Source organism: Astyanax mexicanus, chromosome 23 (genome assembly GCF_023375975.1).
Source record: "Astyanax mexicanus isolate ESR-SI-001 chromosome 23, AstMex3_surface, whole genome shotgun sequence".
NCBI classification, from domain to species: Eukaryota; Metazoa; Chordata; class Actinopteri; order Characiformes; family Acestrorhamphidae; genus Astyanax; species Astyanax mexicanus.
This window is the reverse complement of record NC_064430.1, coordinates 12655768-12675411: the sequence shown is the minus strand read 5'-3', so window position 1 is coordinate 12675411 and position 19644 is coordinate 12655768. Positions and strand designations below refer to the sequence as shown.

The 19644-nt window shown below is 36.8% G+C and overlaps 1 protein-coding gene and 1 long non-coding RNA gene across 2 annotated transcripts; one reads left to right on the top strand and one right to left on the bottom strand.

Moving 5' to 3' along the window:
- Positions 1 to 10247: 10247 nt before the first annotated feature.
- On the bottom strand, positions 10248 to 14410 carry LOC111191609 (uncharacterized). Its single transcript, XR_002649572.2, has 3 exons — positions 14297 to 14410; positions 10810 to 10909; positions 10248 to 10361 (listed from the first exon to the last, which is right to left on the bottom strand). It is a non-coding gene; the product is annotated as an uncharacterized LOC111191609 (long non-coding RNA).
- A 922-nt stretch (positions 14411 to 15332) lies between these two features.
- On the top strand, positions 15333 to 19204 carry terb2 (telomere repeat binding bouquet formation protein 2). The gene is made up of 7 exons (XM_007244957.3): positions 15333 to 15522; positions 16575 to 16656; positions 17052 to 17191; positions 17276 to 17334; positions 17446 to 17522; positions 17861 to 17949; positions 18829 to 19204. Exons 1-7 carry the CDS (start codon positions 15459 to 15461, stop codon positions 18963 to 18965), a joined length of 648 nt encoding a protein of 215 aa, XP_007245019.2. The 5' UTR covers positions 15333 to 15458; the 3' UTR covers positions 18966 to 19204.
- Positions 19205 to 19644: the final 440 nt, after the last annotated feature.

Genomic DNA, 19644 nt, shown 5'->3' with positions numbered 1-19644 from the left:
CACAACCATGACTGACTGAAATAATTCCGAACCTGCTCTATGGATTTAGAATGGGATGTCATAAAGGTTCCTGTAGCTGTAATGTGCAGGTGTCCCAATACTTTTGTCCATATAGTGCATAAAATACAAGGTGTTCCTTTAACTATTCTGTGTGTTGGAAAGTTTGACCAAAATAGAAAAAAATAGACTTGGAGTTGGGGGAGAGTATGGCAATTTTTAAAGAAGTGTTTGGTTGGTGTTCCTATCTCTCTCTCTCTCTCTCTCTCATTCTCTCTCTCTTTGTGTGTGTCTGTTTAGTGATTCCAAAAAGAAACAGATCCCCATGTTGGAACACAGAATGAGGGAAAGCAGATGCAGTTAAGCATCCAGATTTATTATTGACTACATCTTGGCCAGGCACAGGAAACAAAGCTAGTTCCTGCCAGAGTGGACTAATGGCTAGTGGGTTGTTTATTTTCAAGACAAGCACATAGTTCCTGTTGTGGGACACTGTATTATATGTAAGACTCGTTTATCACTCATTTCATTAAGTTTAATAAAGCAGGAGTCCATTGGATTTTTTGTCATGTTAAATTGAAAGCAGTAGTATTCCTGAGTTGGAAATTTAAAGAATATTCTAAAACAAAGAGTGTCTTGGCACAACCATGCTTGCATTGTCAACTGCAGTACATTCATTAAAAAAAAAAAGTGGTCTGGTAGGTTTGTTGGATGTAATTGCTCTCTTTTTCTTGTTTTGCCAGTATTTCATAAACTAATAAAATTAATAAAATAATATACTTAAAAAACAGAATTTCACACAAATGATATTCCCCTGAATTAAAAGTACCATTTTACATACTGTGTGCAATTACACATTCTCACGAGAGAGGTCTCCAAATTCCCAAATCCCAAAAACATACAGACTGTTGCTTTAACCAAGTATTATATTGTAATTTATCTCCCCCCAAACCGCAGAATAGTCTCTATTCAGTCCACACCAGTTATCATAAACAACAAAGAGGTATCCTCATTCTACCTCATCCACTCTTCTATCCATGAACACACACACACAAAAAAAGCACTTTTGTTTCATCATCTAGCCTCAGGGAACGGCTAAAGGCATCTCCGAGTCCTTTGCGACCTTCTGTTAACGGTCCGAGGAGCAATGTGCCCCATAGTCGCACACTTGTGCGCTAACCACTCCTGCTAGCCAGGGCTGCTCACACAATCCACACACGTCCTGACAAGGGCTTCCAGCTCCCACGGCACAATAACTAGTGATGCTATGCTAGCGCTAACAATCCGAGGCAGCTGCCCCCTCCTGTTGCCATTTTTCTTCCTATGTGTTCTCTGAACAGCAAGGTTTCCATTATGCATTATTGTGCTTAAACATGTAATCTCGCCGTAAGGCAGACTGCCCACGCAGAAAATTAAATCTTTAAACTTTGACAGGAGGGTTGGCTCTAACATGGCTCCAAAAAGTTTATTTTACCCAACATCTACATACAACCCCCAGTCTGAAAAAGAAAAACAGTTTGCAAAAAGTGTGAATAATGCAAATAAAACCTTTTCTTTTTTGTTTTTTTACTTTTGTTTTATTGCAGACAGTATACAATTAAGAAATTTAACTTCATTTTACTTGTTAATACACTGCAAAAAAATGAATTGGCAAAAACTAAATACAAAATTATTAAAATTGAGACATAAATGCTTAAATTAAGCTAAAAAATCTGCCAATGGTGTAAGCTAAATTTATTTTATAAAGTATTCTTAAAATAAGCAATGACAAAGCCTCAAAATGAGTGAAGTAAGACTTAAATCAAGCTAAAATATTTTATTTTCTAGCTTAAATTTCTACACAAGTATCAGAATAACTTGACTGGTGACTTTTTGTGTTTATTTTGAGTTAAAATTACTTAAAATAAGGTGAAAATTCTAAGTAAGACTGAATAAGATAATTATTTCTAAAATATGTAAAACAATCTTACATTTACAATGCTTAGTAAGACTAAACATTCTTATCAGAACAAGAAATAAGATTTATTGATTTGAAACTAGATAATTTCACTTGCTAAGATTTAGTTTTTTTGCAGTGTATTTACTTATCTAACATTTGCTCACCTTTGGTCTTTATTACAACCATGTAGAAGCCCCAATAAGGTCTTGCAATCAGTGGTTCTACCTTTTCTGAACACACAGCCTGATCTGCTATTCCAAAAAGACAATGCTCATCCACATACTGCTGCCAACTTTAAAGCTTCCCTTAAAACAAAGAGATGCTATGCCATGGCTAGATGCATTACTAAACAAATTCTTGCTTGAAAATGTGTGGGATGCTATTGCACATGCTATCAACACTCAACTTTCAACACAAATGTTGTCACAAAGCAGCTTTACAAAGAAATGGGTCCAAGCCTCTTACAGCAGCACCACAGTGATGCCAACACTCGCAAGGAAAAAGTCCCTCATACTGAGAGGAAGAAATCTTAGAAGGAACCAAGACACACTAGGAAGAGCCCATCCTTCTCTGGTCAACCCGAACAGTACAAACAAATAAGAGAACACTCATTCCCTACCACAAAATCTGCAGGAACTGTGTGACAATATTCAAGCTGCATAGGATGGATTGTCACAGGGCACCATTAGGAACCTCTGCAACTCCATGGCAAAGCATCTGGTTTTCTAAATGTTCTTTATTTAAAGTTTTTATTTAACATTTTCAAGGACCCACTGGTAACGTTGTTCCAAAGTCACTTGTGTCAATGTTTTAATTTTAAATTTTGAGAACTTTTGGTTACATTTAACATTTCCATAATGTTAGTATTCCCTGGGAACACTATGTGATAAACATTTTAATAATGTGATGCGAACCATTATTTTTTTCACATGTTTTCAGGTCATTCCAGAGACATTATTTCTGTGAAGTTACAAGAATGCCAAGTCAAGCCAAGAGGCTGAAAAATGACACTCTTTGGATGCATAAATGTAACAAGGGTGGTTTAACACTGTCCTACTGAAATATGCAAGGCTTTCTCTGAAATAGATGTTGTATGGATAGAAGCAAACAGTATGTGGGGTTGCATATTCTTTTTTTCACAAACGCAAGCAGAAATGAGCACCATGCATCTATACAAATGTGTCACCACCTTGGTCATTTTATTTATTTGTTTACTTTTTTGAGCATTTATCTTGTGAAAACCTGAATTTTCCTGTGCATTACATTTTAAACTGTCCACAGAAATAATTTAAAAAGAGATTTCCTCTTTAAACACAATTGTGACTTGAGAAATGAAAAAAAACTAGGAGGTCTCTCAAAGGGTTAAGTACAGATTTCACAGCTTCCCTATAAAGAGCTGCAGTCTCAGCCTCCTTGTCACCTGAATTGCTTTATTCTTCCTTACTGTGGCACTACAGATGTTCCCACCTTACTGAGAGCTGTACATGTGTTAGAATTACACTCGCTTTCCCACACAATCTCGCTGGAGGTTTAAAATAGAACATTTATTTCAGTGCTCTGCCGGAGCTGAGAATCTGAGCCGGGCAGAGTTACAACGGAAAGGAAGGCAGGTGAAAGAGATGATGACACTTCAAAGGTGAGGGAGAGGGAGGAAAAAACAATCCTGCAATGGCCTTAATCCAGAAACACCTGCCATGAAAGGGGCTTCTTTGAAGCTGTTCGCCGAGCAAAGAAGAGAGCGGCTCCAACCACACGTTCCAGAAAGAGAAGACTTCATATTTCCATTTAAAACACTGAGCCAGTTTATCCGGACAGTGGGCAGATGTGGGTAGATGAAGAGAAACTGTAGATGATTGTAAGGTAATACAAAATTGTCAACAGCACTTATCTGAGTATGATCATCTACTTAACTAAACAGATTTGACTAAACCTCATTACCCCTAGATTCTCAGATCCCGATCACTGCCCAGAGCTACAACTAGCTAGCAGTTCCTCAATAAGAGGCAACAGACATAGAAATAGGAAACCAAAGCCGCTCCAGCACAAAAGACATCTGATGTAAGATCTCCACTAAAACAGACCCAAAAATAGCTCTAGGCTGAAGGGCCCACTCTCTTTGTGGTCCCGCAACACCAGGTGCTATGGATTCAACCTGGCTTAATTAGCACAAACAGGACCTTCACACAATAATCCTTCACCCTCCTGACCCCACCTTTCTTTGTCTGCAACTGCTGTCAGGTTATGGATCTCACATCAAGTTTGGTAACCAGTAGCAACATCTTGAGGAGTACCAACAGCTTGAGGGGCTCTATTTTAAAAAATGCCTTTGGGCTGGACCTATTGCAACAATAAATTTTCTTTAAATGGGCAACTAACCCCCCTGATGTCTGCTGACTCCACAGCTCAAATGTTAAAAAGGCCTTAAAAAAAAATAGGAGGGGTAGTTTTGGAGGGGAACTGAGTGATGTATGGGTTTAGAGGCGGGGCAAAAAGGAGAGCTGATTGGCTGAGCTGAAATGTTTATAAAAATTGTATCGATTAATAGATTTTTTTTTAGTTACTGATGTTAAGTAAGTCAAGTCAAGTCAAGTTGAGTCAAGAGGCTGAAAAACTACACAATAAAGGTGGTTTAGCATTGTCCTGCTGAAAAATATAAGGTCTTCCTTAAAAGAGACATTGTCTGGATTATATGGAGTATATGTGGGGTTGTGTTTTCTTTTTTTTTTACCAATGCAAGCAAAACTGAGCACCTTGCAGCTATACAAATTCATCAATGGTCAATTTGCTCAACTTTTTAAAGCATTTTTCTTGTGAAAACTTAAACAATAGGCATCAATCAGCAGTAATATGAAACATCTTATTCTATGGTCTCACCTGACCATGAAACTGCTCAAAATTAATGTTAAGTCTGGTCAAATGGGGGAACTGTGCATTTTCATTAAATTCATTTTACCACACAAGTAGGAATATATGCTCATGCAACTGGATAATTTGTTATACTTTGAGCAGGAAGTATGACCTGGACATCCAGCACTTAAGACACACTGACACTTCACTCAGAATCAACTTTATTGTAACCTGACGTTCGGATAACACAGGCTGATCACTCTCCGAATGATTTATGAGTTGATCTAATGGTTTTCAGAGCTGTGTAACCAACATGCCAGGAATATCTATTACTCTACCTTGACCTCTCAGCCTTGGTCTGCCCCAAGAGTTACCTATCAAAATGTCTTTTTTTTTTTTTTTTTTTTTTACAGCTCTCCTGTATGTACTTACACAGTCATAAAAAGGCCAAATACACACTTAGGCCCAATCCCATTTTACCCCTTGGCACTACCACTTACCCCTACCCCTTCTTTTCAAGTGTAACCCTTCCTCTTGGAACAGAGTTACCAGGGTAAGAGGTGAAATCCTCCCACTAACAATTGGGACAACCTTGCACCTGATACTTCATCAGGAGCGCTAAAGTTTAGTAGCTGCCGGTTAACTAGTTAACTTTAGGGCCTCATATGTCTTTAGAAAGAGGGGGGGGGGGGGTGTAGAAAAGAATTATTATTGTCTATTACTTATTGTCCATTCCTCTGTGACGGGGAGCTGAAATTAGCTTTGATTAACTTTTATTTTATTTTATTTTTCCGTTCTGCCTTAAATGCTGCAGCTTCTGCTGTCTGTCGCACCAAGTTGGAAAGAGAAAGTTAGCTAGCTAGCTAGCTACTGAGACAAACTACTAGCGGTCTTTTGTATGCTTGTTATGAAGAATTCGACCATAAAACACCGTGTGTGGGCGTGTCCGTGACGTTTTTGAATTCAAATGAAGCAACAGATGTAGTCAATCATAAGTTTAGGTTTTTACATTTTTAGTAAAACTCACTGTGATCTATAGTTGTATAAATACATATTCCGCCATTTTTAGTCTTTCTTCTGTGTTTAAAAGGCGCCTGTTCTGAGGCTCGTATGTGTGTGGCATGGCAGCCTGCTGTTCCCTGATTGGCTGGACGCAGCGTGGCGGCCAGATTCATTTGAATAAAGTTGAGATCTGATCAACTTTCGTGCCGGAGGGCGGGGCTGCGCTCAACGCAACGCAACCCAGTATGCACCGCGCCATGCGGCGGCTCTCTCCATTTAAATGAATGGGATGCGTTGAAGGCTTAAGTGCCAATGGACGCGCACCGTTATAAGTGTATTCTTGGGGTTCTTGGAGTGCACGTGCGAAACAGAGGGGTAGAGGTATGAGCCAAGGGGTGAAATGGGATTAGGCCTTACACACTTAAGCTCACATGTTTGAAGGAAGGAATATGGCAAAACAAATATGTATTTGTATGAATTAAAAACAGAAAAACAACGTAAGGCAAAAGACAAGGATCCAATGAGGTCAACTTTTCCAGAACAGAAAAGTCCATTTGAGCTGGATTTTTAAAGAGCATTTTCACACCAGCACTATTTGGTCCAGTTAAAATGACCTCTGGAGTGGTTTACTTGTGGTGAGAACGTGATCTGTCCTCTATCTGACCCAGCTTTCAAATATACTTCTTTTATTTGAGCTAAACTGCTGATAAGGCACAGTTTAATCTGATATATAAGCCAGATAGCGCTAATTGACCACAGCTATGAACAAATGCTGTCTCTGCTCCATGCTGTTTACATGCACAGTCTTTGCTGCATTCACTGCTCGCAGCCACGTGACTCCATTTACTATGTGTACCATTTACCATTTACTATGTCTGCGCTGCATGTCCTATTGAAAACACAGTAGCAAATTTTCAGGGTTAAAGCAGCTTCACACTGTGCAGATTCACGTGCTGGAATCACTTTATTTACTTTCTTGTTTACGCACTGTTACGACAGCTCACAAGGTTTATGGTGTGTATTTTGGTGCGTTTAGGTTTATGCCTGTGTGAAACCAAACCAAACAGTGGGAGAAAACTCTCCAAGTGAAGAAACTCAACAACTGATCCAGACCATAGAAACCAACTACAGGCGTGAAAACACCCTAAAACAATCAAGGCGCAACAATGTATATTTGTTCCTGATTAATGGACAGACTCACTTCATAAACTGCATCTGGAGAAGCACTGGCTGCCATATCCTGAGAGCTGTTTAAAATCACTGTGTCTGTAAATCAGGTTCCCACTGCCTTGAGTTCAAAAGCAAACACCGTCCTCAGCTTTAAACCTTTTGATTGCAGTACAAAAGCAGAAGAAGTGGGACGAAGACTATAGCTAGCTTTATGCTATTATACATTTCCTTTAAAAATGCATGATCAGAAGAAAATGAACAAAGCATTTCCATTCCCTCATAACACATGCACACATGCAAGTACACACATGCAATCACACACACACTCTGACACACACACACACACACACACACGCACACGCTCACTCAAACACACTTTGCCAAGAATAGAATCAAGCAGTCTTCAGTTTTGAATGATGTTGTTCCCTATTATAGCCAGCCCTGCCGCATTAAACAGTTTCAATGTGGCAGAAAAAGAAAGCTTAAGTGCATGCAGATTGAGGAACAGCTTAAAACATTAACCACGTGCTCCGGCTGAAGACAATGGCTGTGATGGTCAGAGCCTAAAATTAGCTTCTCTAAGTCAACTATGCTTTGTTTGCTTTCTTGTCTCAGATCAAAATAAATTCAACATGTTTTTATTATTTTTATCAGAATTTTACTAAAATTATTTCTTTGATGAAAGATCTTTTCTCATCGGTTCCATCACTACGTATAGTAGAGGCTGTTAGATGATCCAGATAATATAGTTTCAATATCAATTTATACTATATATCTATTTAACCCGATCAACCTAATCAAATATCTCTCTAATTAACACATATTATACTTTATTCTTTTACTGTTCTTCTTTTAGCACAAGGTGTTCTGGCTGGTCCAGGAATTAAATTTAGAACTAATTTTGATCTGCAGGCGATGGTTACATTACAAACCACATTGCTCAAATGCAATTTTTTGCTCAGATCAGATTTGGCTATCTGGACGGTTCACATTCACAAATGTAAGTGATCTGTATCTGTGTGTATTGTGAACGAATCTGTCCCTGAAACGCCTCACATGCGCACATTGATACATGTATAAACGTCGCCTTTTTTACCAACAACAAAAAACGTCATATTTGAGAGATGACTTGTAGCTTTATAAAGGTGAAATGGATGTGTTAGCAGCTCATATGTGGAGCATCTTTTGCTGGAGTGGAGAAACAGCAAACAGCTGGTCTGAAGTTCATGCTCAGGTCAAGGAGGTAAAAAAAAAAAGACCATGCGGTTTGCTTTTGCTGTTTTTGCAGCTATAGCTGCACAGCTGCACCAAGAGATGTGTGGGTACGAGAGAGAAGCATGTAGCGCTTGCGTAAAAGCAAAAAGACACGTGAATTCTGATTTGGCCGTTCACCTCGCATGTTCATTGATTGGATATGTATCTGAAAAACATACATTTGCGAAACAATATAATGCTATATTTTCTTACACCCCTATTCGATATAATACAATATAATCATATTGTCCATCTCTAGTATAACTTCAATCATGATAATCCTGACTGCTGCATATCAAATTAATTAAGAGGGTGTACAGAGGAAATTACAATTAAAAATTATATAAGTGTATCACTCAATCAGCTCAGTAAGTCCATAAACACACACCATTACTACCCAGGCCTTCAGGTGTCAGACTACACCTCAGGTTTTACAACAGCTATAAAAACATGTATGTTACACAGTGACCTTTAAGTGAACTCATGACCTTAACCATGACCTTTGCAATACATTGATTGCAAGGTTCTGTTAATGTATTCCTGGGGGAATACTGGGCCTTGAAAACACAGGACCTTGGGAGCACAGGTAGAATCCTGGTTATGGTTGGCAATGGAGCAGGGGACGAGGTCCCGGGTCACTGTAAAAGAGCAACCTCTAGCTGGAGCTCTTAAACATGTCAGCTGTATTTTATTTCAGCTATGACAAGAGCAACTCTCCAAGGCATGACCAATCAGTTACCCAGCAGGCAGCACACCGTCCCCCTGCCCTGTGGTTATAGCTTTCTAAACGGCCTCGTCTGGACATACACCACAAGGCTACATGACATTACTGCTCTCAAAAACTAGGAACCATTAGGGCACAATTGCGAGCCGATGGCAGCTAGCACTAAATAAACCTCTGGCCCTGCCGGCTACTCTCGTGGAGAGAAGATAATGAGACACTCCAGGCTGTGTTAGGGTACATGAAGTCTGTGATGGTGATGATGATGCCACCAAACGCTGCTATTGCATGTGTGAACTCAATGCAGTGTGTGAAAGGAAATAAAAATAGATATCTGTTACTGCTAGAGAACAAATCCCAGAAACTGTAATGTAAAAGCACATGACAACATGACTTCAGCAAATTCCTACTGCCTCTGTCTATGTTTGTAAGGAGTTTTTTATTTATGATTGCAGCTAATTAGAATGTGTGGGGTGGGACAATATGGTCAAAACTTACCAGCATACCAGCAATATGAACTTCTTAAATGCCAGTACCTAAAATCTACCATTACGCAATAACTATGCTTAAAGGTTATAAAATGTTACAACATTTTAAGACATTTTCATGATACACATCAAATATTCCAGAATTTTGATTCTTAAAAATTGTAATTCAAGTACCCTTTCATTCATATTACAATAATTTTATTTCAGAACCTTCCAATTTAAAAGTGTTTATACACTTTCTGTAATATACTTGATATGCTTAAAGTGACACTAAATCCCCTAATTTTTGCTGATTCCACCCTCAGCTCAAATTTGGGAGTGACACTAGGTGATGTATAGGTTTAAAGGCAGGACAAGAGGGAGAGCTGATTGGCATTATTGATTGCTTAATTGATTGATTGATCTGCATATTGTGATGTGTCCATGTACCAAAGTACACTGAAACATCATTCTCCTCTATAGCACAGTTGAACCTGCGAGGGCCCGCATGACCACAATTTTTTTTTTTTAAGGTTAGGAAAGTTTAATACAATTTTGAATAACACTGGTATTTTTCATTACGTCAAAGGAACAAATTTCAGCTATTAATGAAAAAAATATTGTTTAGGGTTTAATGGCTCTTTAAAAGGCAATATTATCGATATGAAAATAGAATACATCATATTGCCATGTGCTATCTATATCAGTCTTTTGGATACAGTAACAAAAACAGTCTGTTCACGCAGAGGGATAAAGGAGGTGTAATGATGTCAATAGGCCAGACCCATCACCAGCACTTTTTAAAACTTTAGTATGCACACTGTATTAATAATTGATTGTAACCTGTAATAATTACCTGATAACTTTCCTTAGGGGACTCATGGTCTGCCAGCTCTCTCATGGGTGATCGAAGGGCCCTTGATTCACTAGTGGGGAGGGGGGTGAGACTGCTGCTCCGTAAAACCTGTGGGGGGAAAAAGGGAAATGTTATTAATAATATGTTGTGTAGATATTTACCGGTAAAGTGTACTATTTTGGGGATGAGACATGTCTGTAAATAACTGATATCAGTAGTGTGTATAAATTATTGTTGTTTCTGTATGTTTATATGTATGTTTTAGTCACCCCTAGTAATGGTAGCAGCCAATTGTTTGGTGGGTGGGGCTACAGCCTTAAAAGGGGAGGCATGACTAAACTTGGGGCTCCTCTTTGTATTCGAAAATGGTGTTGTTAGAGGGAGGTAGGGTTTTTGTGCAGCAGGCCAGCTGTGACCCTCTACTGGCTGATGTGAAGTCAGGTAGCCCTCATTACTTTTAAAACTCCTTTCTTTTTTATTTTTTGTACAGTTTTTCTTTAACATTTTTTCTGCGTACTGAGAACTAAAATAAAATCACTGGGGATTTTGCACTTACCTCTGATGCGTTCATCTCTTTCTTGTTGGTGGAGCCCACCTTCCAGTCCTTACACTCCTTCACACGTAAACTTAACAGCAGCAACATTCACAGGAGGTTTCTGTAACATAAACTAGGACTGCAGTAATCATGATTTTTTTACTGAGCTAAAGAGCAAACTGAGCTAACATTTTAAACAAAAATTTATGAACTGAACTTAACTTTTGAAACATTGTACAAACTGGGAATCAATTTGGAAAATGCTATAGCTATATATAATTTTATACAGTCACTGATCAGGGTGTTTGAAAAACTGGTTATAAATGTGAAAAGATGAAAAAAGGGCAAAAAACATGATCGACTGTGTGGAAAAAATATTCATAATCCTACTGGAATGTTGTGTGTCAAAATGAGTTGTTCTAAAAAGGCTGTGAAGATGGAAAAAATGAATACATAGAAAATGTCTTTGCACTTTTCCTTTTTTCTTCTTTAGTGTACATGACAGATATACCACACACTGCATATTCCACAATCACTCATTATAGGGCAGTGATGCAATATGAAGGAAAAGCTACAAAAGATTACATTATGCTGGCCCGTATTTTGACTTGTGTATAGCCTGGATGTTTGTCTCAGTTTTATAGCATATGGACGCAAAGGCGTGAACGCTAAAAACAGCTTGCCAGCTCTGTCGGGTGGCAGCTCGTTCACATCATGGATAGTGTGAATTCACACTAATTATTCAGAGGTTAATCCACACTGCCAACCACGTGACTTGAGCTATGAGCTGACAGTATGTAATGCACAAGTCAGAAAAAATATGAATGCTCATTAAATCCTCCTGACAGCCTGTCATCTTTACAGAGGCATAATGGAGACATATGGAACACAGTAAACGACATGATTTATCCGGCTAAACTTAATTTATAGACCAGGCGGTTACTAGAGATTTACATATGGGAAGGGGGGGACTAGGCTTTGGGGGACTAGGACTAGAACAGTGCTGCATTCCCTATACCTCGGATTTTAGTTGTAAGAGCTGGAAATGGCCCCACAACACCTCAGTTCACTGAGTTCCAGTTAAACATTCAGATATAAGCTATTATTATTAGCATTGTTCCACTAGCAATACCAGTTAATAACAATGCATTATACATTATTTTGTGCATCCAGACATCATGTGTCCAGACAAAATGTCCACAGAAAGGAGATGGACAGAAGTGGTTGTTCGACTGATATAATGACACACAGACAGATATAAGTGATAGTAAACTATATTAAACTACTGCAACATTTACTACTGTTGATGTGGGGGCAGACACAAGCTAGCTTGTTGCTAAGGTTGGCTAACTCGTCACTAGCTTTAGTACTCTTCCCAGTAATATTAGTATTTTAGCTAGCTCGTCACTAGCTTTAGTACTCTCCCCACTTACATTAGTATTTTAGCTAGCTCGTCGCTAGGGTTAGCTAGCTTGTCACTAGCTTTAGTACTCTCCCCACTTACATTAGTATTTTAGCTAGCTCGTAGCTAGGGTTAGCTAGCTCGTCACTAGCTTTAGTACTCTCCCCACTTACATTAGTATTTTAGCTAGCTCGTCGCTAGGGTTAGCTAGCTCGTCACTAGCTTTATTACTCTCCCCAGTAACATTAGTATTTTAGCTAGCTCGTCGCTAAGGTTAGCTAGCTCGTCACTAGCTTTAGTACTCTCCCCAGTAATATTAGTATTTTAGCTAGCTCGTCGCTAGGGTTAACTAGCTCGTCACTAGCTTTAGTACTCTCCCCACTTACGTTAGTATTTTAGCTAGCTCGTCACTAGCTTTAGTACTCTCCCCAGTAACATTAGTATTTTAGCTAGCTCGTCGCTAAGGTTAGCTAGCTCGTCACTAGCTTTAGTACTCTCCCCAGTAATATTAGTATTTTAGCTAGCTCGTCGCTAGGGTTAGCTAGCTCGTCACTAGCTTTAGTACTCTCCCCACTTACATTAGTATTTTAGCTAGCTCGTCGCTAGGGTTAGCTAGCTTGTCACTAGCTTTAGTACTCTCTCCACTAACATTAGTATTCTAGCTAGCTCGTCGCTAAGGTTAGCTAGCTTGTCACTAGCTTTAGTACTCTCCCCAGTAATATTAGTATTTTAGCTAGCTTGTCACTAGCTTTAGTACTCTCCCCAGTAACATTAGTATTTTAGCTAGCTTGTCACTAGCTTTAGTACTCTCCCCAGTAACATTAGTATTTTAGCTAGCTCGTCACTAGCTTTAGTACTCTCCCCACTTACATTAGTATTTTAGGTAGCTCGTCGCTAGGGTTAGCTAGCTCGTCACTAGCTTTAGTACTCTCCCCACTTACATTAGTATTTTAGTTAGCTCGTCGCTAAGGTTAGCTAGCTCGTCACTAGCTTTAGTACTATCCCCACTAACATTAGTATTTTAGCTAGCTCGTTGCTAAGGTTAGCTAGCTCGTTACGAGCTTTAGTACTCTAGCATGCTCGTTGCTAAGGTTAGCTAGCTCGTCACTAACTTTAGTATTCTCCCCAGTAACATTAGTGTTTAGCTAGCTCGTCGCGAAGGTTAGCTAGTTCGTCACTAGCTTTAGTACTCTCCCCAGTAACATTAGTATATTAGTTAGTTCGATGCTAACATTAGTTATCTTGCTAGTTTGTACTTATCTCTTCTTAATATATACATATATTTTGCCAGCATTGCCAATTAGAAGGAAAGGAGGGAAGAAGAAAATGAGGTTAGAAGTAGTTCGTTTGTCAGAGGTGTTGGGAGAGTAAGTGCTCTTTGCAGAGCTCTGTCTTCAGGAGTTTCCTAACAGTAGTAAAACAAAAATAATCCACAATAGGGCCATGTGGTAGCAATATATTTTAGAAACTACAGTAACAACCATTTAATCTGGGTGGGACAGTTTTCTGTCAGCCATGAAAAATCGCAAAACACATCAATCTCTGTCAACAGGAGTAAAAAAAAAAAACTGACTGTCTGAAACTGGAAATAGCCCCATTCTGTCTACATATCTGTATTCCTTGACATGTTGTATCTAGAATTAGCATCACGCCACAATCCAACCAAGGAATAATGCACTGCACAATGGATGAAATCCAGTTCTTATCAAGATACATACTGTTACATTACTGTTATTATTAGTCAACACTTGGTTAGGGTACTGATATATGCTGGAGTCTACTGGGTTAATTATTTTCTTTTTTCATGCAGCTTTAAGGTCTAAAGTTATCTACAGAGAATGTCTTATGTTTTTGGGCATCTGGGGGGAAAAAAACATCATATTGTTTTAAAATATGTTAACCTTTTGTCATTAATTAACTTGCATTTTTGTATTTATTTGCATATGCCTTTAAATAGCTTTGCAATTTTCTCTCTATTGCCAGCTTCATGGCTTGTTGTTTAAGTTGGTTTATCCTTTTTTAATGAAAATTACCATATACACACAGGACATAAATTACAAGTATTTGAGTATATTTCAGGTAAGCGAAGGCTGCGCTCTACAGTACCTTACAATTATGCAAGATGATGCTTCCATCTACTGGCAGTAAAAGGACATTACAGCAAATGGTTGAGAACTGTGGTTGAGAATCTCACAGCACAGGTGTTGGGAGTTTCTGTGTTTATACCTGAAACAAAAGGTCAATATTCACTAAATATTTTATACTAACAAGTAAGTCGTTACAAAATCGTGTGAATGGTGCTGTTAAAAGTGTAACATATAGATTCCACAGAATAGCAGCACATGCAATCTAAAATAAAGATTAGCTAGAAATACACATTTACTAAAACATTTATTAAAAATACAAATTTACTACTTACTCCAAAACGCCCTCAAATGTCAAACAAACCACAACAATGAGCTAGAAAAAAACAGGAAAAAGAAAACTTGGGTGTAGGAAGTCACAGTCACTTTACCTCTTTTTCTACTCCTCAGATTAAAAACTCCTTATTATTGACCTTTTCATCTTAACAATGCAGTATTATGCACAAATTTAAGCACACCTTACCTATTACAATTACTGTTTATTTGTTTATTTTTTAATAATAATAATAATAATAATAATAATAATAATAATAATAATAATAATAATGTTGCTGATTAGTATTATTTAAAAAACTATTTTTTTTCCGGAATATTGCACCACTAACAATAATACTACCATTACTTTTACTACTAACAATTACTACTATAATGCATATATATATATGAACTACAATTAATTATGTAATAGTAAAAAATCTTATCAGTATTACTATTATTATTCAGTAATTATTTATGTAGTAGTAAGACTTATTAGTATGTTGTAGTGCAAATAAAAATGTAAGGCTCTATAAAAAGAAATTATTTTTATTATTATTATTTTTATTATTATTATAAGTAGTAGTAGTAGTAGTGGCACATTTAATAACATATTTAATGATTAATTTTAAATAATAATAATAATAATAATAATAATAATAATAATAATAATTATTATTATTATTATTATTATTATTATTATTATTATTATTATTATTATTATTCATAACTAGCCTGTGTTAACCAGCTATAGCTAGTGCCTTTTCTTTCATCTGGAGCTGAGTTTTATTAACAAGTCTTGGCAAAGTGACCTGCTAAACACGAGCAAGCTAGCTAAAGCTTTCAGTATCTCAAAACATAAATATAAAATGTTTAAAAATAAAACAGCTTGGTTCTCAGACAGTGTAGGGAAAGATATTCCCAGGTTTTGGGGTAAGTAAAAATGTTAGCATGAGTGCTAGCAGCAACTGGCTGAATACTGGTCAAATCTAATTTCATTTTAGGAGAGGTATTTCATATACTTTACTGTTTTTATGCTGTAGAATAAAAATTAAATCAGAATTAAAGACCTCAATTTAGTATATATTCATTCTCCATAAATGCTAAAACGTTTTATTTTTACAGTAGCTACGCTAAACTAAGTTAGCTAGGTTAGCTCAATGCTAGAGGAGAAAAGCTGCTAGGTTAACTTTAGTTAGAGTTTAAATTCATGTTTCTAAATTAACATTTGTTCTATTATTATTCAGTGATATTAATCAATACATACCTAATCAATACATAGCTAACTTAATGTTCTGTTGTCTATTGTGTAGCTTATTAGTAGTAAAAGCCCAGTGTAAACCCTGCTTACTCAGCTAGCTAGCTAGCTATATGATTAGTTATTAGCTAGCCATCTAGCTTAGCTAGCTGCCAGCTTAACTAGCAGTTACTGCTGCCTAGATAAATTGATCTATTTAACATTAATAATTAGGTTAGCCAGTTTCATATTATAATCTGTCTTCTATATTTGTATTAAACTTCCATGCTCTTTATATCCCCATTCACTAAATCTTTAGCTGTCAGTATCTAATTAGGTAGACCTCAGCAAAGCCATCACTAGAGAATCTAAAGTCCCCCCAAAAAATAGAAATTTAGATGTTTTCCTTTATTATTTTTTTGTAAATTGTCTACTAACAGCAACTTTATATTATGTAATCTACAGATTCTTTATGACCTAACTAATATCCAGACAGCTGAGTTCTAGGTACTGCTTGGTTATTAATATCAACTAAGAGTAAACTCCAGGGTTATAGCCCTCTAAAACAGGTCTAACATTGTATATAAACCTCAGTAGACATCATTCAGTCGAGCAGAAAATAGTGCTATAGCTGCTTGCTGAATAGTTAAACCGGAAATGCTGTAAGTGTAAGAGTGTCAATTAATGCCATTTAACAGTGTTTATTACTCATGTACCATCACTAAAGTCTTAAACAATGATGTTTCAGTGTCTCAGGGTGGCATTATCTCCAGCTGGAGAACAGCAGATTACCTCTTCAGTGATGATGCCTCTTGTCCTGACACAAAAAGGTAGTTTTAATTTATTTTACACTTCACTTTATACTCTGCATTGTTGTTTTAAAATAGCAACATTCAGAGGTCTCATACCTCTAATATATATTGAAAGCTAAGGAAATTGACCTTACATACCAACTATTATTTAAAAAAATTCTTTAAAAACAACATATACAGATTTTTACAAATATTGTGACATTCATGACAATCATTATAAAAAATATATATTTAAAAACACATCCTGACACATTTTGTCTACATCAAGAAAAAATGTGATATACTTCTTAGGAAGATATTGTTTAATGAGATCTACATTTCTTCTTCTTAAAAATGTGTGATATAGTATCTAATGAATACATTTGAGTATTAGATGTAATTTTTAATGTGTTTTTTCCCTTTGTTTATGTCAGAGTACATTTTAGTGATGACTACACAATGGACAAAGCCACCGTGTTTCACAGCGCATATCTCTCAACTTGTAGATTACGACAAAGTGCCAAGTCTGTGTCTCTTGGTCACTATCTGCTGCCTCCTGTTTCTGTACAGAGAGGTGAGCTGTGTTCTTCTGTGTGTATTTTATGGATTCTTATATTTAATGTGTAATTGTTCAAATTGATGCTTGGTTTATATTTAGAGGTAAGAGCCGTTATCGGAAGATTTATCTGGGAACAGGATGATCTACTGGATAAAGTTGTAAGTATAATCAATGTGTTTACTGTAAATTGCTTTATTTCAAATCATTATATTTCTATTCATCGTACTTCAGTTTCTTTTTTATATGGTGTCTCATTTATTCATTTAAAGACGACACATGGAAAAAGAAAAGCTGTGAATATTCAGTTTGAGGATGGACAATGTCTAAAGCAGAGGGGACAGATGAGGTATGCAGCTAGTACTTCTTAGTAGTCTTTGGGTGCACATGAAATGCACAAAGTTGCGAAGGCAGTCCGAACGCACCATAAATTACATGACTTATGTAATCCAAACTATGCTGGAACAGCATACATATAGTTTTGCATTTAGCGCCATTATCATCATCATCATCATTTTATTCACATATCTATTTAAGCAACAAGTGAAAAAAAATTTTTTTTTCATTTGGATTACGTGAAATGGGACACCTTAGACGCTAAAGAGCTTTTAAGCAAGCTTTTTCGCACCATTTTCCGCAAGGCATAATAATAAAAATAAATCTGTTGCTAAATATTCTGTTTTTTAGCCAGGAGGGCTGCATGAACGTATCTCCATCAAGAGACAAGCCAGTCTGCTGTGATACACATCTCTATCCTGTAAACAACATGGTTTCAGGTATTTGATTAACAGATTAAATCACCTAAAGAAGTTGAAATTTGAGTGCAAAAGATCCCATATATTACCATGACGTGTAACCAAGATACAGAGCTTAGAGACAGCCATAAGCTAGAAAATTCATCAAGGTTCTAAATCCCTACTGAACTAGGTATGCTACATTAGGGAGGCAAAACAATTTAATATATTTTAAGGCCTTTTGGAGATTTTTTTTGTTTGTTTGTTTCACCAGACATACCATAAGCCTGGGCTTAGACTGCATTGAGGCTAAACTCTCCAAGTTTCCAATTTGTTTACAAATTCGGACCAGAGCAAACCAACTATACAATATTCATCTAACCTTAGGCTTCTTGGTGTATAGAGTTGGTCTGGCACACTGATACCTAGTGTGTCTTAACAATCTTTTTTCTTTACAAAACATATGAATATAGAGCACACCGCAATTTTAAAGTGCAGCACCTAACTTCTATCTAGTGCAACAATTTTGGTGCTTATTGGAGCAAAAATGTGATTAACTTCTTTATTTATGATCTGAAGGTCAGGCATGTAGCAAAAATATTCATGGTGCCATGGCTTTGTAAAACTGTTGTGAGTTAGGAAATCCAGCTTATAGTTGCATGGCTAAGCATGATCATATGAGATCTTCCACCTTTGGTTTACCTCCACCCCTAATGGAACACTCCAGATACAGGTAACAGAAGTTTTTAGAGCGAAATCTGAGTATTAAAGCCAGATATGTAAAAACTTTTAGTCTAATATAAGAAAAGATCCAGTGGGGAAACTGTAGAAGTTTTTAAGTAACACAGGACTGTCTTAAGTAAGATATACTCCAAAGTTAGGTTCATAAGACTGTGACGACACTTGTGGCTGCTTTTATAGGATTTGTACATATTGACCAACTAAACAAGTACTCAGGCGACCTGCATGATTTCCTACCATCCCAAAGTGGCAATTCAATCACTTGGACCCAAAGGAGGAGACATCTTACCCAACAAACTAAACTGGGACAATTGTAACACATTTTAATCCACATTTAAGACTAGAATTTTTTGTTTTTTTTTAATTGAACAGAAGCCACAATGATGCAGGATGTTTTAAGAAAAAGCTCTCTGTCAGAGGTATGTAATGTAATGTAATTCTGTAATGTTTATTCAGCAGTATTAAAGCTCCACATGTTTAAATAAAACAAGTGTAACATTAGTAAATGCCTGATTGATTTAATGTAGAACCAAATGCTCATAAATAAATTGGAAACTCACTTCTACATTAGTGAGTCTACAAGGAAACAAAGCTGGAAGTAATAACATTTTGAGATGTGCATCTTTATCATATGAGCTATTATATAAATGCATAACAACTCGAGTACATTTGTTTACTAATGTAGAGTATAATGTGTCAATTTTTCATACTTATAAATTCTAATAAAGTAGTTATGATATGTTTCAGTATAAAAGTACAAAAAACTTAACTTTACATTACCATCTGTCTTTTTGCCACCACCCCTCCCCTTCAGTAACACAGGTGGCATAACATATCATAAATAACTGTTCTGTGATGTACTGAGTATAGCAGAATCACATATTGTTTAACACCCACAAAGAAGTAGGCAGTGAAGTTTGCCAACTGCAATGTATGTATACTTTTCATACATTTAAAATGCTTAACCTTCACTGCCAACTTCTTTGTGGTAAAGGA